At 45.6% G+C, this 19,674-nt stretch overlaps 1 protein-coding gene across 2 annotated transcripts in view; it reads right to left on the bottom strand.

The window, feature by feature from the left end:
• DNAH11 (dynein axonemal heavy chain 11) overlaps positions 1–7,087 on the bottom strand; it is a 256,071-nt gene extending 248,984 nt beyond the window's left edge. For both annotated transcript variants that reach the window (XM_036010519.1, XM_036010518.1), the window contains exons 1-2: positions 5,339–7,087; positions 4,177–4,320 (exon numbers count right to left, since the gene is read on the bottom strand). In XM_036010519.1, coding sequence (XP_035866412.1) covers positions 4,177–4,320; positions 5,339–5,698 — 504 coding nt within the window. In that variant the 5' untranslated portion in view covers positions 5,699–7,087. The remainder of the gene's footprint in view (positions 1–4,176; positions 4,321–5,338) is intronic.
• Positions 7,088–19,674: the final 12,587 nt, after the last annotated feature.

A 19,674-nucleotide genomic window follows, 5' to 3' on the forward strand; every position in this document is an offset into this window, starting at 1 on the left:
CTCTAAAATCAATAATTTTTTTGAAAGGAACTAAATAACGCTTCCTTTATGGATCAAAAGACATTCACAGCTGTTGTTTATTTTAAGATCTGAGTCACCATAACACATAACTAAAAAATAATGTTGAGGTAGGAGTTCAATTTTGGACGTGTAAGGTTTGAGATGTCCATTATATCAACAGGTCAATCGCCACGTTCAGAAGGAAGGGAGGTGTCTGAGCTTACAGTTCAGAAGAGAGATCAGACTGGAGAGAAAGGTTGGGCGGCCCCAGTGCATCAGCATGAGTTACTGTCAGTTGGTGTATATGTGAGTCAGACCTCAAAAACCATTTAACACTGAACCTAAGTGATGGTCTATTAGATCATTTAAATGAGAAAAGAAGAAGCAAATATGAAGTCACATATGATGTTCCCCATCTTTGCTTCAAATACTTGGTCCATCCCTTCCTTCCTCCATCCCATCTAAGAACTGGGGACTTCCAATCCTTCACTCCTGCATAGCAGTCTCTCCCTTACTCCTCAATGGAGTCGCCAATCCACAATCCTCGCACTTAATGTGGTTCTCATCAATGTACAAATCTCCCAGAAAGCCCGATGCTGACTAGCTTGGAGTGCAAGTCGTCGATGACCACTGACATTCCAACTGACCCCAGAACTTCCACAGTTAGCCTGGTCTGATCAAGTCCTTCATGGAACGTGCACCACCACTACTGCCTTCCGATGAAGACGTGGGTTTGGGCTTGGCAGCGGTTTTCAGGGCAACCATGGCTCTTTGGTTTCTAATCAGCCTCTCCAGCCCATTTCTCACCACCTCCCTCTCTGGTTCCCCAATCCAGTTACATCACTTCACTCCTTTTTGAAAAACCAAACCTGCATTTTCTCACCACTGTGCCTTTGCAACGTTTCTCCCCACCCCCCGCCTCCCACAGTCTCCATGCCCTTCCTCCATGCCCTCCATCTAGCTGCCTCCTCCTTGTCCTCCTTACTTTTCAACACTCTGGGGACCAAATAATTTACCACACAACTGTGGAGGCTTTTGACAGTGAAAAGGAACACTAAAAATTATTAGCAGATGTTAACTGATCCATAACAGGAGGAAACTAAAACTGCCCTCGGAGACCTGTGATCATCTGTTCAAGACCGCCCACCTTCCCCGCTGACCCTCAGGATGTGGGAAGCCCACCATGGCCCATCACTGTTAGCCGAGCTGCCTACCTCCTTAGCTAGACGGCACACTTTCTGAGGGCAGAGACTGCATCACTAATTGCCAGTCATAGTACTGAGTCGGTAGTCAATAAATAGTAACTAAATACACAAATAACCACCAGGAGCTTATTAGCATAAAATTCCCCAGCTATCTTTTCATACAATGTCCAAAAAAAATGCAAATGGAGATTGCAGAGATCAAACACCAAATGCTTTATCCCTGAATATCTGGAAGCTTCAGGGTTCTGTCTCTTACTGGAACAGGGTATGAATGAGCCCTCATTTAACCTACATTCATTTAACACGTGTTTACTGAGCTCCTACTGTGTGCAAGGCAATGTCTTGGGTGTTGGGGGCACATCAGTCAGCAAAACAAACATTCAGGGCTGAGACCAGCGTAAGGCGCGTGAGGGAACGCGATGTAAGAGGGCACCAAAAAGCTCAGTAGTCAAGATGAGTAGTATTTTAAAATACTTTTTAAAGAGAAAGTTATGGGAAAAATTTCACAGTGAACAAAATATCAACAGTTTTCAAGAAAGACAGAGTCAGTATTACTGACTTTTCTTTTTGTCACAAACTCCACTATGATTTGGCATGGCGTTGTGAGTGGTTCTATTTGTATTTAAAGTATTGAGCTTTCTGCATTAATTTTGATTTTAAATATCACATTAAAGTAACATTTATCTTGATTACTGAGTTGCTTGTATTCCACCACCCCCAGCCCTATCATGAACTTTTTGCTCTTGAAGTAGGTCCCTTACTTGCCTGACCCTAACCCCCGCCCAGCACAGACCCCCACTCTTCTGGATGGAGACGTGACTGCAAGAGGTATTTGAGCAAATAGGCTTGAAGGATAGGGTTGGCAGAGGGGATTCCAGGGAAGATGGTGACAGAGACGTGGAAGGCGCTTGGGGCCCCAGTGTGCCTGACACAATTAGGGTGGGCAGGGAGGCCGTGAGTCAGCAAGTGCGATGAGCAGAGAGAGGTGAGAAGGGGTCAGGTCACCGAGATTTGGGGCTGTTCTTTCATCCTCTAGCAATAAGCATGAGAATCACCTGCCGGTCCTGATGCAGCCTCTCTGGGCAGTGGCACTGAGATTCTGAAGATCCAACAAGACTTTCATTTAAACCCTCTTTCAGCGGGCCATGTGTTGAGACCGAGATAAATTCGGAGAAAGATCAGAGGAGCCTGAAATAGTTTTGTTCCTTCAGATGAGAGAGCAAGATGCCAACGAGCAGCGCAGCCTCGCCCTCCCAGGCCGAGGCTGGCTGTCTGGACTAGAATGACCGAAAGTTGTTCACTTCGTGCGAAATCCTTTCACCGGATTCAGTGCAAGAAAAATTTCCTGAACACCTGCTACATACCCAAACTGTCTTAGCCACTGAAGACAAAAATCTCTCTTCTTAGTGTCTCTTGAAATCATGTAAAACCAAGTAAATTCCACAGGAGGGAAAAGACACTGAGGTAGGATACTAAAGTTGCGGGTGAGAGCCCCAAGATAGCAAGAAAATACCTCCTTTCAAAAAGACAGCCGAAGAGTCTCACTCAGGCAGTCAAAGAGATATGAAAGATTGGCAGGTCATTAGTAACAAATGTGCTGGCAGTCATTTCTACCTTCAGTTCTGGCAGGACTGCACTGATTGAGATGCGACCTACCGACATCTAACCCAGCAGCTCCCAAAGTCTGGGGCACAGAGAGTGCCCTGGGGATCTCGGCGGGAGCCAGGCACTGATTTCACTAGTTTGAGGTGTGACCTGGGCCTGGGGATGACATCAAGTTCCCACAGATGATTCTAATGTTCTGCAAAGGTTGGAAACCACCGCTCTGGTTCCACGGAGCCTGGCCATTTACTATGCTGTTCCTCACAGCTGGTCCAGCGGGTGAGACGTGCAGAACACCAGCCCCGCCCCAGACCTGCGGAATCCGCCTGCCTATAACAAAATCCCAGGCGGCTCCGATGCACGTGAAAGTGCCAGTAATGTTGGTTTAGGGAGCATTTCTCTTCTTTAAGGGGAGAAAAAAGAGGACTTTTAAGGCAACCATTTCTAACACTTTGTTTCCATTACTTTTTAAAAAAATTTTATGCTATTTCTTGTTTTTGAAGTTGTTTTTTAAAAATATTTTATTGTTGTTCAATTACAATTGTCTGCATTTCCCCCCCACCACTCCCTCCTCTCCAGCCAAACCCACCTCCCTCCCTTGCTTCCACCCTCCCCCTTGGTTTTGTCCATGTATCCTTTATAGTATAGTTCCTGAAAACCCTTCCCCCCATTGTTCCCTCCCTCCTCCCCTCTGGCTATTGTTAGATTGTTCTTAATTTCAATGTCTCTGGTTATATTTTGTTTGCTTTTTTCTTTTGTTGATTATGTTCCAGTTAAAGGTGAGATCATACGGTATTTGTCCCTCACCCCCTGGCTTATTTCACTCAGCATAATGTTCTCCAGTTCCTTCTATGCTGTTGAAAGGGGTAGGAGCTCCTTCTTTCTCTCTGGTACATAGTATTCCATCATGTAAATGTACCATAGTTTTTGACCCACTCAATTACTTTTAACCATTATGTGTCCTAAGTGACATTTAGAAACTAACGAGAATCGAAACTGATTTTCAAAGCCCTTTCCAAAGTGTCAGTTTGTCACTACTCTGAATGTAAATTTTAAAACCTCCAGCTGAGTACAAAAGCCTATTCAATTCACACTCCTCTTTATTTACTGCTATGATTTAGAAAGAGGAAAACAACAGCCCCACAAATCACCACCTGTGGACTATAGCATCAGCATGTGTCAGCTCATTTCAGGAACAGTCTAAATGCTAGCACACTCCATCCATCTGGCTCAGGAGATTACTGGCTTCTACATTCTCTCTCTTTTTTGAAAAAATAGAGTTGTCCCAAGTAATTCCAAGTGTCACTAAGGTAAAGGAAAGATTCCAATATTATTTAACATTTAATATTCAAGTATTAAAGACTAGTACCTCATCCAGGAAAGCAGTTACATGTCCAAGAGATGAGGCAGGTAACTCTCCAAATAAAACCGTTTGAAAGAAATCATTTACTCCAATGCTTCCAGTAACCTTCTTGGCAATATAAACAAGTTTATGTTTTGTGTCTGTTGGAATCTGAAAGAAGAACAAGATGATTAGCTGAAGTCCAGATGTAGTTTCTGTTAACAAGCAGAGTGTAACTCGTGGCTAGATTGCTCGCGTGAGAAACAAACTGGTACCTGCCAGAGGGAAGCGTTCTACCTCCTTGTCTACTGACACTTTTTAAATTAGTTACAACTAGGAAAGTAGCAAAACAAAAAATTTTCAAAAATCACACAACCCAAAGGCAAACTCCTATTAGTCTCCCTCTCTGGGATCCTATTTCCGAACTAGTACAACGACCACATCTCACGATGGTTCCGCTGAGGCACTGCAGCACCTCAAGATCGTAAATCTTGCTCCAAACCTCCCACGCTTGAAAATGCCAAACGCCAGTGCTGTCCTTGTGGGTGATGCATTAACCTTCAAGTGAGTGAGCGCCTAAATTTTAAGGCGGGGGTGTGGGGGGTGGAGGAAGGAAGGGATAGAAGAAAGAAGGAAAGGAGGGGAGAAAGGATTGCCCCCTTCCATGGCCAGTAAAAAACTCCACGTTTGCACAGACTACCGCCCCTCCCCCCCTCCCCGCCAGCGCTCATTTTTAAGGACTGTGTATGTTTCCCTGGGGTGAAGCGGGGTTGACAGGCAGTTAGACAGGCGGCTTGTCAAGTTATCTGGGTTCTGCCAAACACCTTTTCTTAAAGGGTGTGGCTTCAGAGTGACCCAAGAGCGCCCAAGACGTAAGTTACCTGGCACAGCACCCACCTTGTACCTACCGCCCGGGCAGCGGGGAGAGGCTCTGTTTGTCTAGCTTTACCCGGGTGGAGCAGGCTCGAGGGCTGTCCTTCTAGAAAACCACCTACCGCCGCCTAACTGCAGAGTGGGCGCGCGTGAGGGATTCTGCGGGCTCCAGGTAAGACTTCCAAAAAAGTTTTCTAAAGCCTCTGTGTGTGTGCCCCGGAACCCAAGGAGGCGCGACTGGCCTGTCCCCGGCCAAGTACCCTTCATGCTGGGAGGTGGCGCGGCCGGGTGCCCCCGCTCGCCCGTCGCTCCTTACCTCCCGGGAGGCCGCGAGCCGCCCCTCGGAGGTGACGCTGAACACCAGGCAGGCGGGGCCGGGGCCCTCCAGAAACTCCCCCAGCACCTGCCGGTTGTCCTCGTTCTCCAAATGCTGGCTCCATTTCTCCGCCTGGAGCCCCAGCATCTGCTCCAGGCGGCCACCGAGGAAGCGCACCCGCGCGTCCTGCGCGAAAGTCCGCGCTCTCCTGGCCTCCGCCTCCTCTTCGTCCTCCTCCTGCTCTTCGTCCTCCTCCAGCTCCAGCACGCCCGCCGCCTCCAGGCCGGCGCCCGGGGTTGGACAAAGGGTCGGGACTTCCCGGTCTCCCAGCGCCTCCCAAGCTACCACCCGGGCTGCCATCGGGGACGTCCGAGGACACCCCAGCGCACACGCACTGCGAGAGGCTCCCAGCTCCCGCGACCACCGAGGGCGCGGCCGCAGTTCCCCACCTGAGGCTACCTAGCAGCCAGCGTCCGCGCACAGTGGGAAACCGGCTGGCCGAGGCCCGGGCCCGGGATGAGCTGCGCGTCCCGTTTCCCCGGGGACGGAGTCCCCACCCCGGCCCTCTGGGGGCGGAGCGAGCGCGGAGGGGAGCGGCCTTCAGGCTCTGGGCCCCAAACCGGCGGCGGAGGGAAGAGCCCTCCGCCGTTCTGAGCCTCTCGGTGGGCCCCCTCCGTTGCCCTCCGGCTCCTCGGTCCCCTGGACGTCCCCGCAGGGCTAGCGGTGAAGAGGCAGCACAGCCCAGCACCGATTAACCGCGGTGGTTTGAGCAGGACCGCCTCGGGTGGGGTTCCGTGCCAAATCCCTCACCTTCATCGTTGGGTGTAATTCACAGAGAGGCAGGGCTCCGACTGGTCGTCTTACTTGTATGGACAATGGAACAAACTCACCGAGTGTAACTAACAAGAAGAAGGGGGAACCGAGGGTCAGACCCCCAGCTGAGGGGTCCGACTTACTGCCTTGGCTGAAATTTGTGCGAATATTACAGAAAAGAGCCCCCCCTGCAGCCAACCTTCCTCCTTGAGGAGGTCCAAGGTCTGGGTGTCACCAGGCCGGACTCCCACCCTCGCTTGGTGGCAGAGCGCTCTTTGTAGACTAGGAAGTGCTTGGGAAATACGTAGAATTATCATTCCACCCAAGAGTAAAAAGCAAAGGAAGAAAAGCTCCGGATTAATAAATCATGATGATACTACAATGGAATTTCAATACCGCCTATTAATGGCATTTGTTGAGATCAAGGAAATTCTAATTACTAAGGTGGCCAGAATGGGGGGTAGGAGGGGGAAGGTAGACATGTATTAGCTTTTCTAGTTACGTGATCAGAATCTTGAATTAATACAGGCTCCTGGAGAGCCTTTACAATAATGCCCAGGGCCCCAGTGGCTGGTATGCAAGTCCAGGAGTCAGTCACTGCAAACACCCCACAATGCTTCTCATTCTCTCCTCCGCCCCGGCCGTTCCAGCTTTGCACCTCTCTACCCAGAGGAACAGCAATTCTGTACCTAAGAATTGTATCAGATTGAAAGTGAAAAACGACTTTCAGATTCAGCAGAAAATGGATATTAGTGCAAACAGTAAAGCACACTTTTCAAAAACTTACATATGTAACCCCAAATGGAGAATGAAGAAGACACGTGAAAGTCCTGTTTGACTCACGACTGAGGAAACCCACAAAAGGGTGAAGTTGGGTCCAACGAGAACTAGAAAAACATATTTGTAGGCAGTAAGGAAAGTCTGCTGGAATAAGACTGCTAGTTTGGAAAATACTTTTTAATGTCCGCTAGGGCAATAAGTATAATCTTCTAGGGTTTTTTTTTTTTTTTTTAATTTTTGGAGGGGGGTTCTTTTTTGGAATAATTTGTCTTTCAGTAATAATTTACATCTGTGGTGAACAAACCTAAAAATATTCACAGAGTTTGAGTATGAAACTAATAGAAGAAAGTAAGTCAAAAAAAGGTGCATTTCCCTAGATAAAGAAGTCGCCCTGTAGTGGACCGGTTCACAACGTAAAAATGTGGCACAACTTTCTGCCTTTCTTCGACCTTATTCTCAAATTTTATTGTTTTAAAGATTTATTTATTTTTAGAGAGGGGGAAACAGCAACCAGTTGCCTCTCTCATGCCCCCTACTGGTGACCTGGCCCACAACCCAGGCAAATGCCCCAACTGGGAATCAAACTGGTGATCTTTCGGTCCACAGGCTACACTCAATCCCTGAGCCACATAAGCCAGGGCTTATTCCCAAATTTTAAATAATTTTTCTTAATAATAATAGCTAACACTTATCAAATATCAACCAATGAGGGCATTGTACAGTGCTGAGCTCATTTACTTGCTCCACAAATACTTTCTGAATGCCAACTAAGTGCCTGGCTCTGTTCTTAATGCTGGAAACACACCAGAAAAAGGCTGACGAAGACCATGCTCTCGTGTTTCTGGTATAAGCTAGCTTTATACTGGCCAGACTGGGACTATACCAATTGGGTTTGCATTCCACTTCTACTGGGTACTGAGTGTGCTCACCTTTTAGGTGTTTTGGTTTCATTATCTGAAATAGGAATGGCAGATTAGTTGTTTTTTTTTTTCAATAAATACTCCCTCTCCCCTACCTTCATGATAAGAGTATGTTTTTTTGTTCCCTTGAAGTTGTGCTTAACCCTATGGCTTGCCTTGGTCCATGGGATGTTAGCCTACTGGACACCAACAGAGGCCGGAAATGCCCTTGCCAGGTGGGTTTGGCCCATGGTACCTCTTCCACTGTCACGAGAAGAGTATCCCCCCACCAGTTTGCTGGTGCAAGGAACCAACCTGGACCCAACATGTGACTCAGAGGCAAGAGCAGCTCAATCATTCTACCCTCAATCGACCCACATGAGCATGACGCATGAGCAAGAGTAAATGATTATTGTAGTAAGTAACTGTAGTAAGGTTTGTTACACAATGCTAGCATCGTGATAGTCAATCCCAGGGTGGTTGGGAGAATTAATTCCGTTTAAATATATAGAAATCACAAACACTTAGGTCACTGCATGGTACATTTAAGCATCATAAAGTGTTTATTGTTAGTTAGGGAATGGCAAGTGTGAGAGAAACTAAACAAGCAAACACAGTGTGTTTAGTATGTCAGACGATGGTAAGTTCTAAGAGGAAAAGCAAAGGAGAGTAAAGGGGGGTGTTCATTATTACCAGTGTTCAAGAGAGCCTCGCTTCTGAGCAGAAGTGTCTGAGCAGAAGAGGATGAGCCACGGATTCAGGGGGAAGAATATTCCAGGCCAGAGAAAAGAGCTGGTAGCTGCATTCAGAGGATGCTTGGTTGTTGGAGAAACAGCAAGAAGTCCAATAAGAGGGAAAATATTAGGAAATGCAGACAAAGAAGAAATATGGGTTTGTCTTAAAACGAGACAGAAGCTGCTGTCTCCAGTGCCCACTCACCCTTTATGCCTCTTGGTAATAGAACACTTAGCCCCAGTCCAGGTTTTAATGGGACTCTTGGTTACCCACCTGGAAATTTCATTTCCTACTTTCTCTTATACCCAGTAGAAAGTGAGAGTAATGCGATATGACTTGTGTGTCATGTTCTTAAAGAGGATCTGCCAGCCCCCATTTCCTCCTGTCTCTCCAGCTCGCCGGCTAGTTAGTACATGGACACAGCATGCTGAGACACGTGCACTCGTGCGAACGACCCTTACACATGGGGAAAGATGCTCCATCTCCCTCACAGAAGAAAAATACAAAATCAAATTATAATACAACACATCTGTTTTATTTACGAGATTGCAGATTGACAGCATATTCTTGGCATGGCTGGGGAAACGCGCTCACGCGTACCACTGCTGGGAATTCACACTGATGCAACCCCAGAGAAGTGGTCAGTTTCTAAAAACAATGCTTATGCATTTGCCCTCTGACCCCACGGTCTCATTACAGCACCAACTGTAAAAGCAAAAGACTGGAAACAACCCAAGTGTCCAGAAACGGAAAGCCGGCTGAATGAATGATATAACATTCACACAAGGGACTAATATGCAGTTACGAGAAAGAATCAGGAAGTCTTCTGTGTCCTTGAGTGGAGTGATGGCCAAGATGTATTTTCAAGTGAAGAACAAATGTGTATACAATGCTGTCAATCATTCAAGAAAGCAGTGTAGGTGGGTACCCCTCACACACACACAGATTTTGTTTATATTAAAATAGAAATGCTGCAATGAAAGAATAATCCCAAAACTTTAAAAAGCCCTCGGACATGAGAAAGGGAGAGGAAAACAAGGATGGCAGCGAGGCTTGTGAAAAGGGACATCATTTTCTATAGTTGACCTAGGGATCACGTAAATATTTTATGTAATTAAAAAATAAGTGTAAACTTAAGAAAACTCTATAAAACTAAAAAGCAAGAGGAACCCAATGAACTTCCTGCATAAGGAGTTGTTGGCATAGCCATACAGAGAAGAACTATGTCAAGGGATTTTAAAACAATAATTAGACAGTATATCCCTAAGAGAAACATGCCCTAAACAAATAGAACCGCACAAAATAGAAAAAAATATATATAAACAAATACTTTTAGATTGTTTTCAGTAATTATGTTGTTGGTAATAGTGTTGGCAGTGTTAATTTAAGACTGACTCTATTGTGTGAATAAAGCTGTCAGAGGTCGGGTTCTTGGATAAATAGACTCTTCTGTGGGCTTTGCATGCAGGTCACTTGTTAGAGAGGGCTCCCAGGGAAACAATACCTGCAGGGAGCTGGAAGAAGCAGGTCAGGCAGACGGAGAAGTTGAATTGCCAGGCAGTTGCAAGAGAAGGCTTGGTTGATTCCATGGGGTGCTCCTAAGCTGCGATATCCCTTTGGAGATGTCCCAAACTGAGACATCTCTGCAACCCATGATGCACCGAGGGAGAAAGCCTAACCTTGGTCATGGCAGTAACCTTTGGCTGAGGACAATTCCTGGAGGCATCAGCACGCAACATTTACAGCAGTTAGGAGAATGGGCACCTTGTTTTTCAGGGGAAGGTCTGGGCAGCATCTACTAAAAACAAGTGAATAATTATGCTGGTGTCGTCAGAAACCAGGAGTTTTGACATGGTAGAAAGAAAAAACACAGAAACTAGATGAGGTTAAGTAAAATTCCCTTAGGCCCAATTTTGAGGTTAAAGTTTCAGTATAAGCTAATGATCTAGTTTGTCTTTAATGGAATATCCATTACTTAGCTTTGCTCCCTGAAAAGTGTTTGAAAGAAGTAGTAACCCTTTGCAAACAGCATCCCTAGGTTTAGATGCTGGTCTCTAGGTATGGTTTCCCACTCACTAAACAAGGAAACTTTGAGAAATGGCTGATTCTAGCTTTGGCACAGAAAAAAATATAAGCAGGTCTAGGGACATGTTGTAAGAGCAGAAAGCAGAGAAGCTACCTACTAAGTACTTGTGAGGTATGTCAAAAATTTTCAGGAGCCAACATGAGGAGGCTTCCACTACCTTCCATGTGAACTTCAACAGGAATAAAAACATCATTCGCATGAAGTGCTTCAAGTGTATGTTGGTTGGTGAGTTTCTACCGGAAGTATGCTTCCAGATTCTGCTTACGATGTAGAAATGTGAGAGCAGCTTCACTCCCACCCTCACTACAGCAATGGCAAAAGAGACGAGATCTGAAAAATTACAGCTTCACTTGAGCCCATCAGAGACCTGAGACTGCGGGGCAATGACCTTCTCTGAAGCCTCTGAAGAGAAAGGACATGAACTCTGGTTCGCAGAGAACATTCAGCAGAATCTTCAAACAAATGGCTCTCAACAGGGTGGTCTACCTGGAGAATACAGAGACCGTGGGGGCCACAGGCCCTTCTCAGCGGACATCACAGGACTCTCACTATAAAGTCTGGCCAGAGTCCCGAGAGAGCCCCCTTCGTGGTTCAGCCCTAAGGAAGGGGAACAAGGCCCCATTGGGAGCCTCCCCACCCCTCCTGTGGTAGTTTTCATCAACACCCCTTCCCTCCAAAAGAAAACCATATTGCAGTATACAAGTATATCAAATCAACATGTTGTACACCTTAAATTTATGCAGTGTTATATGTTGATTGTATCTCAAATTTTTTAAAGGAAAAAAATACCCCACAAAAAATAAATAAATTCATCAATACTCCTTTTCTCCAAAAGATGGAGCCTAATTCCCTTGAAGGTAAGGCTGGGTTTAGTGACTCTTCTAAGGAACAGACTATGGCAGAAGTGACGTGAGTAACAAAGTCATAAAGTGTTGGCAACTGCCCTGCCTGGTATCAGAAGCTGTAACCCCCGCCAAGGCTAAGGCTGAGGGAACAACCTTGGAACCGTAAGCCAGCAAGGAGACAGGCTTATCTCCCTGGAAGGAGTGCTGCTTCTGCTACTTCATTCATAACTGGCCCGAAATGCTTGATCGGTTAGCCAATGACGGGTAAGATTCCCCAAAGCGGGGAAGGATCTAAGACAGGCATGATCACATGGGAGGCCCTCAAGAAAGGACTTTGGGGGCTTCAGCAAAAGAAGGTGATGGACCCTCACCCCTTGGCTTTGAGAAAGCCTGAGTCCTCATTGTCTGCGAGAAAATCTCCTAATCTCTTGGCTGCCTTACTTCCCTTGCTCCACCTAAGCCTGAAACGATGACAGAGGGTGGTGCAGCCCTGTGCTGGAAAGGGTGGGTTCCCTGGGTGATCAGGCCTAAGAAAGAATATGTAAAATCCTGTGAAACCTGCTTTGTTTAGAATGCTCTCAATTAAATGATAAATAAGGGTCCAAGGAAGAAGTAAGTTTGTTCCTCAAAGTTTTACAGCTCTTTAGCTATCTGACCCTGACTCAAAATAGGCCCTCAGAGTTCCTTGTTATCTATTGTTTGATCCTTACTTCCTGGGAACGAGTAATGAGCTTTACCTGAATTCTTATGCAAATGAACCCAATAAAAAGCCTGCCTAGGTGGGAGAACGGGGTGCTCTCCCTTAGGGGCACTTTCCCTAGGGAGGGTGGCCATTCAGTTCCTACTTCCCCACAGGACTCAGTTGTCTCTGTGTATGTTTTTTTCGTGTGTCCATGAGCCATCTGCAGTGTTCCATGGTCACTGCCGGTCAGTGGCCACACCAGTAAAGAACACAACAGCTTACTTCTCTCTGTTGGATCACTCACCACGGATGGAGAGGCCCTCCTTCCAACAGCCAAGTGAGTGGCCCGTCTTGGAAGCAAGTCCCGCGGCCCCGTCAGACCTTGCGGTGACGCCAGCCCAGGCGGCCATCCTCACCACAATCACCCAGCTGACCCCAAGGCAGAACCACCCAACCGAGCTGCCCCCAAATCACTGACCCACAGAAACTGCGAGACAATAAATGAGCGCTGTCTTAACCACTGGGCTTTTGAATAATTTGCAATGTAGATGCTGGTACCTAAAAGCAGGGCGTTGCCATAACAAACACCGAAAATATGGCAGTGGGAGGAAGCTGCAGAGATTTTAGGAACACGACAGTAAAATCTTGAGGAAACGCGTGCAAACTGTTGTGGAAGACTTCGAGGAGGCTATGGGCAAAGACTTGAAAACAAAGAAAATCCTACTGGAAACTGAAGGAAGGGAGATTCCTGCTACGTAGCAGTAAATTGCATAGTCAACTGTAGTAACAGAAGGTAGAGAGCATACTTAAGGGACTGAGGGGTTTGGCTGAGGTTGGGGCACATGGGGTGATGTCGGGTAAAGTGTACAAACTCCCCGTTGGAAGATCAGTAAGTTCTGCAGATCTAACACAAAGCACCGTGACAATGGTTAGCAATACTGTCCTGTAGGCTTGAAAGTTACTTAGAGAGATTTTAAATGTCAGCCCCACACCAAAAAACAAAACAAACAAAAAAGGTCCTTATGTGAGGTCGTGAAGGGGTTAATCTTACAATGTTAATCATTTCATGGTAGGCCTGTGTATCTTATCATCACATCGTTTACCTTAAATTTGCACAATGTGATTCATCAGTCACATCTCAGGGGAGCTGGAAAACTCCTTCACTGTGGTATCCGAGCTGGACAAGGAGCTGGACAAGGAGAGGCGTATGTGAGGGGCTAAGGGGGCTGTAGAAAGCAGGTAGGGTCAGTGCATTCCAATGCTGAGAGAGGTTAAATAACTCGCCCACAGTGAGGTGAATACTCAGCCTCTCCTCTGGGAAAGCAGGATGAACTCAGACTCAGCCTCGGGACCGACCTCACACGTAGGAGTAGCGGGCTGCTTCCAGTCTCCATAAACGGCTTCCTCTGCCGTTCGCTGCGCCCGAAGCCCGCCACGACGTGCTCCAGCTGCACAGTCCCTCTGTGAGGGTGAACCACCCAGTTTCACACTCGCCTCCAAGCGGATGACCAGACTGTTTAAGAGTAGGAAGGGGCCTGGCCGTGCAGGAGGACAGAGCGTGCTGAGCAGACGGGCAGAGGGCAGCCGCAGTGGAAATGGAAGAGGACTTAACATCGTGTGTTACTCTACCACAGGGAATGTGTCGGAGAGGCGGCTCTGCTCTCGACCACAGGCACCAGGAAACCCAGCGGAGAGTGGTGTGCACCAGCACCTATAACCTCACGCGGCAAGTCTGCTTGCAGAAGTCGTGGGTGGGCGCGAGTTCGATGACTCGGGGGTGGGACTGCCGTTCGCCTCCCTTTGCTATGGTCTCCAGCAGCTCGGTCCTGCTACTCGTGGGTGCTGCGTGGCAATTACACTTTCTGGCACTCCACAGTGTCGGTGAGAATGTGCAGAGGCAAGAAAAGGGAACATCTTCATTTTCGAGGGAAGAAAACTTTCCAAAACCTTCTGGAAGACTTCCCCTTCCATCCAACCGGCTAGAATTGCACGTCATGCCCACGTCTCCACCCTGCCTTTGTCAAGGGAAAGGAGACCTCCTGGGTCAGTTAAGGTAACCAAGACCCAGCCCCAGCCTCCTCGTGGGGACATGGCCCCTGGAGGAGCCCGAGCAAACCCCCGACTCTGTCAGTGCGGAAAAGGGGGAGAGTGTCCGTTTAAAGGCATTGGAGGTGTTTTTTTCTCAGATGGCCCCCAAACACATAGCATCATGAGACAGATCATGTTAAACTAACATGGTTTCCCATGAATTACAAGGCTTTATTACTTTTATTTAAAAGTGTGGCTCAAAGTATTGCAGGTTCGATTCCCAGTCAGGGCACATGCCTGGGTTGTGGGCCATGTGAGAGGCAACCACACATTGATGTTTCTCTCTCTCTCTTTCTCCCTCCCTTCCCTCTCTAAAAATAAATAAATTTTTTTTTAAAGTGTGGCTACACGTTAAGGGGACTTTATTCTTGGAGAAGCCCTTGACTGAGGTCAACTTAAGAATTTGAAAGGAGAAAAAGGAAAACAGGGTAAAGCCGAGAAACACATGTGATTTGGGGAATTTCGATACCTGCACTTTCAGAGACATCAAGGCACAGAAACAAGTGGTTGAGGGACAAGTGTGGGGGGCGCCAGGCATGTAACAAGGGGTGGCACAGGCGGCGACATGCCCGTGAAGGCACATACACGCAAATCTCAGGAGGAAATGTCCCCTCACAAGGTCAAAATGACTCCAAATAGACATAAAACAATAGTGAAGTTATATTTTCTTTCCACTGTTGGTTTTGATTTTTTAAAAGATTTTATTTATTTATTTTTGTAGAGAGGGAAGGGAGGGAGAAAGAGAGAGAGAGATAAACATCAATGTGTGGTTGCTGGGGGTCATGGCCTGCAACCCAGGCATGTACCCTGACTGGGAATTGAACCGGCGATACTTGGTTCGCAGCCCACGCTCAATCCATTGAGCTATGCCAGCCAGGGCTTTGATTTTTTTTTTTTTAAGTGACCTAAAGCATCTTTGCAGAGAAGCAGCACGAATTTAAGAATTAAATGGGGGAAAGCAGTCGAAAAACCAACAGATTTGTAGGAAAGCATCATTTTGTAATACAGGGTGGGGCCAACGTAGGTTTACAGTTGTTCATATGGAAACTAATGCAATAATTAGTAAATACAAAAATAAACAGTGCCACACACTCACAACTGTAAACCTCCTCTTGCCCCACCCGGCACTTAGAGAGAAGGCACCGAGGTGCACTGGGAAGGGCTCACAAAATCAAGCCGGCCAGCAAACAGCAACCACAAGACTCTCAGGGGAGGAAACCCTCGCCCGGGACTCGTTGCGGTCTCTTCCCGTGCACGTGGAATGCGCTCTCCTGCGCACTGCAGAGCTTTGGCCGGCTTTCTTCTGCTTCCGCACTGGTAACTAAGCCATTTGAAGGCGAACACTATAAGAGACTGTGCCCTTTTTTGTTTTAATCCCTTGCAGGATCTAGCACAGACCTCTAGCAATATTTTTGTTCAAATACTTGTTGAATTGAAAAAAGTCCTTCTAAAAAAAAATGCCAGAAAGGAAGGACTTCTGTGACCCAAGAGATTTTAGTCAGGAAAACAGAGCCTCTGAAGGCAGAAGGGAAAAATATTGAATAAATCTGTAAGAAGAGATGGATTAAATTACAGATGATTGGAACAAGCCAGCAGCTTTATTTTAGGAGCGCTAGTTATGGAAAAGATTGAGAGATTAAATACATTCATTGAAAGAATACAAAAGGGAGTCACGTTGTAGAGGGTACAAGCAGAATCGTTTCTGAATCTTTCCTAAATCGTATTAAACACGAGTATTTCTATTCCCGTTTGTAAACCCTTCCTCGAGACGGGAAATGAGGAGCAGGCCCAGGGAAAGCGCTCCGAGTTGGGCACAGATGGGAATTAGGTGAGGCTGAGAGCCCCTCCCGGAGTGAAGGCATCACCGTGTGTCATTAAGGCTTACACGCGTCTAGTGCTCAGCAGGTTACAAGGCCCTTTCACACGTGGTAGCTTATTTAGTGGGGAGAGAGATTTGAGGAGACCCGTGTGCTTAAGTCAGGCAAATCTCCCTTTCTGTTTTACATTTATGTTGTATATTACACCTTTTATAGTTACACAATCTATTACATCTTTTATATTTTCATTATAACTGATTGTAACATTGCAACAATTGCTTCTGAAACCAGTAAGCACTATTTGCATTCTTGCTTTTCTATCTAAATATGTATTTACATTCCTAATATGCTGGCAGTGAATTGTTCCAGGACATGGAATACTCCAGCATCCAGCACCAAGAGGCCCCCACCACCTTCCCAGCATTTCCAGCCCCTTACAAAGAGGATGTGCCTCTTTGTGGCACGGTAGGTCCGGCTGGGCTGGGCAAGGCTGGGGTTAATAAAGCTTCCCTTCAGATCACCCCGTCGGTCTTTCCCTGCAGCCAGCGAAGCCTTCACTGCTCCCCGCCCCCCGCCCCGTACACAGAGAATGCCAACCCGGCAATCCCCTGGGCACCTCGGTAGTTTCGTCCTGAAATGGTCAAAAAACTACAGCTGGCAAGACCCAAGTCTTGGCAAAGAACAGAGGGCTGATGGAAGCAGAAGGGAAATAGTAAACATACCCTAAAGTGTATTTCATTGATTCTGTGCTGCACAGTTTTTTCGCCTCTGAAACTGGGGTGTGTCTTGCATCTGTGGTCTGCTGAGAGGCGTGTCTGTTGAAGCTCTTACTGCTCATACACCCGCAGCAAAGCTCGCAGAATAGGAAGTCACTGGCACAAAGAAAATTCCCGGAGATAACAGTAGAGCTTTCATTTAAGAAATGCTGCACCATTCATGCTCTTAGGGGCACAGATGACATTGTTTGAAAGTGATGCCTCCTGGTGTATTAGTCATCTCTTGCTGCATAACAAGTAACTCCCAGAATGTAGCAGTTTGAAATAACAGCGTGTTAGTTCAGAGTTCCTGTCAGTTAGAGACCTGGCAGGGGCTCAGCTGGGTGCTCTGACTCAGTCTCCCATGAGGTTGAAGGTACGGCAGGGTCTGGGGCTGTAGCCACCCAAATGCTTGACTGGGCTGGAAGAGCCACTCCAAGCTCACTTGGGTGGCCGTTGTCTGGAAGCCTCAGTTCCTCACCCTGTGGCTTGTATGTAGGGGTGGTGCTGCCCCCTGAAGGTAACCATCTGAGAGAACAGCTGAGGCAGCCTCCGGGACTTTTTATGTCCTAGGTTCTGAAGTCACACGCTGCCGCATCCATTCCACTCTATTTATCCTGTTTGTTAGATGCAAGTCACTAAGTCCACACACACGGGGGTGGGAAGTAGGCTACGCCCGTGGACAGGAGGGACATCAAACAATGCGTGGGCAGTTCTAAAACCACCACTCTTGGGCAAAAGCATGATGGAAAAGTTAGTCACTGAATATAGAGAAACTATTTCATTTATATTTTCAGTGTATGTACAAGAGTGACCCAGGAGAAAGTATCAGTCTAAATAAGTCTAATAGAGCTCTATCATAAGTGTAAAACAAAACTCCTAAGTGATATTAAAGCTTGTGTTATGTAACTGGCAGAGTTTTTCTAGTGGAACATAAATTAATATATAATATATATATGTATATAAAAGAATTGGTCACATGTTAGAGTCAATAAATATAGTTAATAGGCTTTTTAAAAAATCACTGAAAATAAAGTTTAGGAAGCAGTCTCCTGTGTTGACGTGACAGACCAGCTGTAACAGTTAGCCCTCTCTCTATACCTGGCACTGGGGATGGGTTGGGGGTGTGGGAAGTGGGGGTGGAGGGGCTTTGGGACCTCCCTCCATGGCTCTGCCTAGCACCTCTCCCTGTCGATGGATGCTATGCTGTGTCCATTGTTAAATATTGGGTTGGCCAAAAAGTTTTTTTTTTCTGGAAGTTGGCTCTAGTAGTGCTTAGTTGTCTTTAACTTCATTTGAAACAATTTTGTTAGATTGTATTGTGACAGCTGTCATACCAGCAAGTGTTTAAAAAAAGAACTTATCAAAACTGGTGAATTTTTGTGTAGCCATTTTAATGTTAAAAATGGAAGAAAATAAGCAACACTTTTGGCATATTATACTTTATTATTTCAAGAAAGGTAAAAACGCAACTGAAATGCAAAAAAACCTGATTTGTGCAGTGTATGGAGAAGGTGCTGTCACTGATTGAACATGTCAGAGTGGTTTGTGAAGTTTCGTGCTGGAGATTTCTCTCCGGACAATGCTCCACGGTCAGGTGGACCGGTTGGAGTTGATAACAATCAAATTGAGGTATTAATTGAGAACAATCTACATTACACCTCACCAGAGATAGTTGACATACACAAAATACCCAAATCAATGAAGTTATTGGTGAAAATGAAAAATGGGTCTTATGGAAAAAAACACATGAACTTTTTGGCCAACCCAATATCTTGACTATCACCTGTTTCGATGATGAGAACCAATAATTACTTTATTATTCTTTTGTCAAAGCGGAATGAACTGAACTTGGAACAGACTGATTCACTCAGTTTGATATCAATGTCTAAATTCTGATTGGCTGTTGCAGATTCTTGAGAACAAAGCAAAGTCCTTTGGATTCAGAAGCTGGGTGTATTTTAGGCTAAGTTATAGCTCAGCTACAAAAAATAAAAAAGATTAAAGTAGAAGAGTTGATTTTTTAAAGATCATAATTATTCTGGAAATACTCTGAATAACGCCTGAGTTAAAAGGCATCATATATTTTTCTTAGAGACATAAATACTTAAATCATAAATCTGGTATTTCTATTAGAACAAAATGTATCAACTGAACACAAATATTTTATTTGAATATATCCTCCGGTGATTATCACCTCTTTTCTTATAGCATGAATTCTTTAGAGAATTTGTCAAGATCATAATTCAAATAAGGATAATATTTAAGACAAAATATTTTATAAACAAGGTAGTGTTTTTCCTAAAAATACAGAATATATATCTGCAAAATAATCAATTTCATATCATTCTTTAGGTAGGTTTGTCCTTGTTTTCTTTTCCTTTTCTTTTTTATTCATTTTTATTTTATTTAATTTTTTCCATCACCATTTATCTCTCCACACCCTCTTCCACCTCCGCTAATGCCTGCAATCACCACACTGTTGTCTGTGTCTGTGAGCTTTTTCTCTTTTTTTTTTTTTGCTCAGTCACTCCACCCTGCCCCCATCCTTTTCCTCTTTTTTATGTCAAAGTCTACATTCACAATTGGACACAAGAATAAAAGTACTCCCAGTCATTTATGAAATCGGTGGACATACTTACATAGAAAAATTAGCATCCCCAGTATTCTAAAAAACAAAATAAACCAGAAACAAATAAAGAACTGAGGCTTTCTCCAAAGGACCCCAAACTCTGTTCTGGTCATGATTTGCTCACAAAAAATGAGAACTAAAAGATTCATATTACCATCAAAATAGGGCTTAATTTTCTAACAACGTTATCTTTCTGACCACATA

The sequence above is a fragment of the Phyllostomus discolor genome, chromosome 10 (genome assembly GCF_004126475.2).
Source record: "Phyllostomus discolor isolate MPI-MPIP mPhyDis1 chromosome 10, mPhyDis1.pri.v3, whole genome shotgun sequence".
In the NCBI taxonomy this organism is placed as follows: Eukaryota; Metazoa; Chordata; class Mammalia; order Chiroptera; family Phyllostomidae; genus Phyllostomus; species Phyllostomus discolor.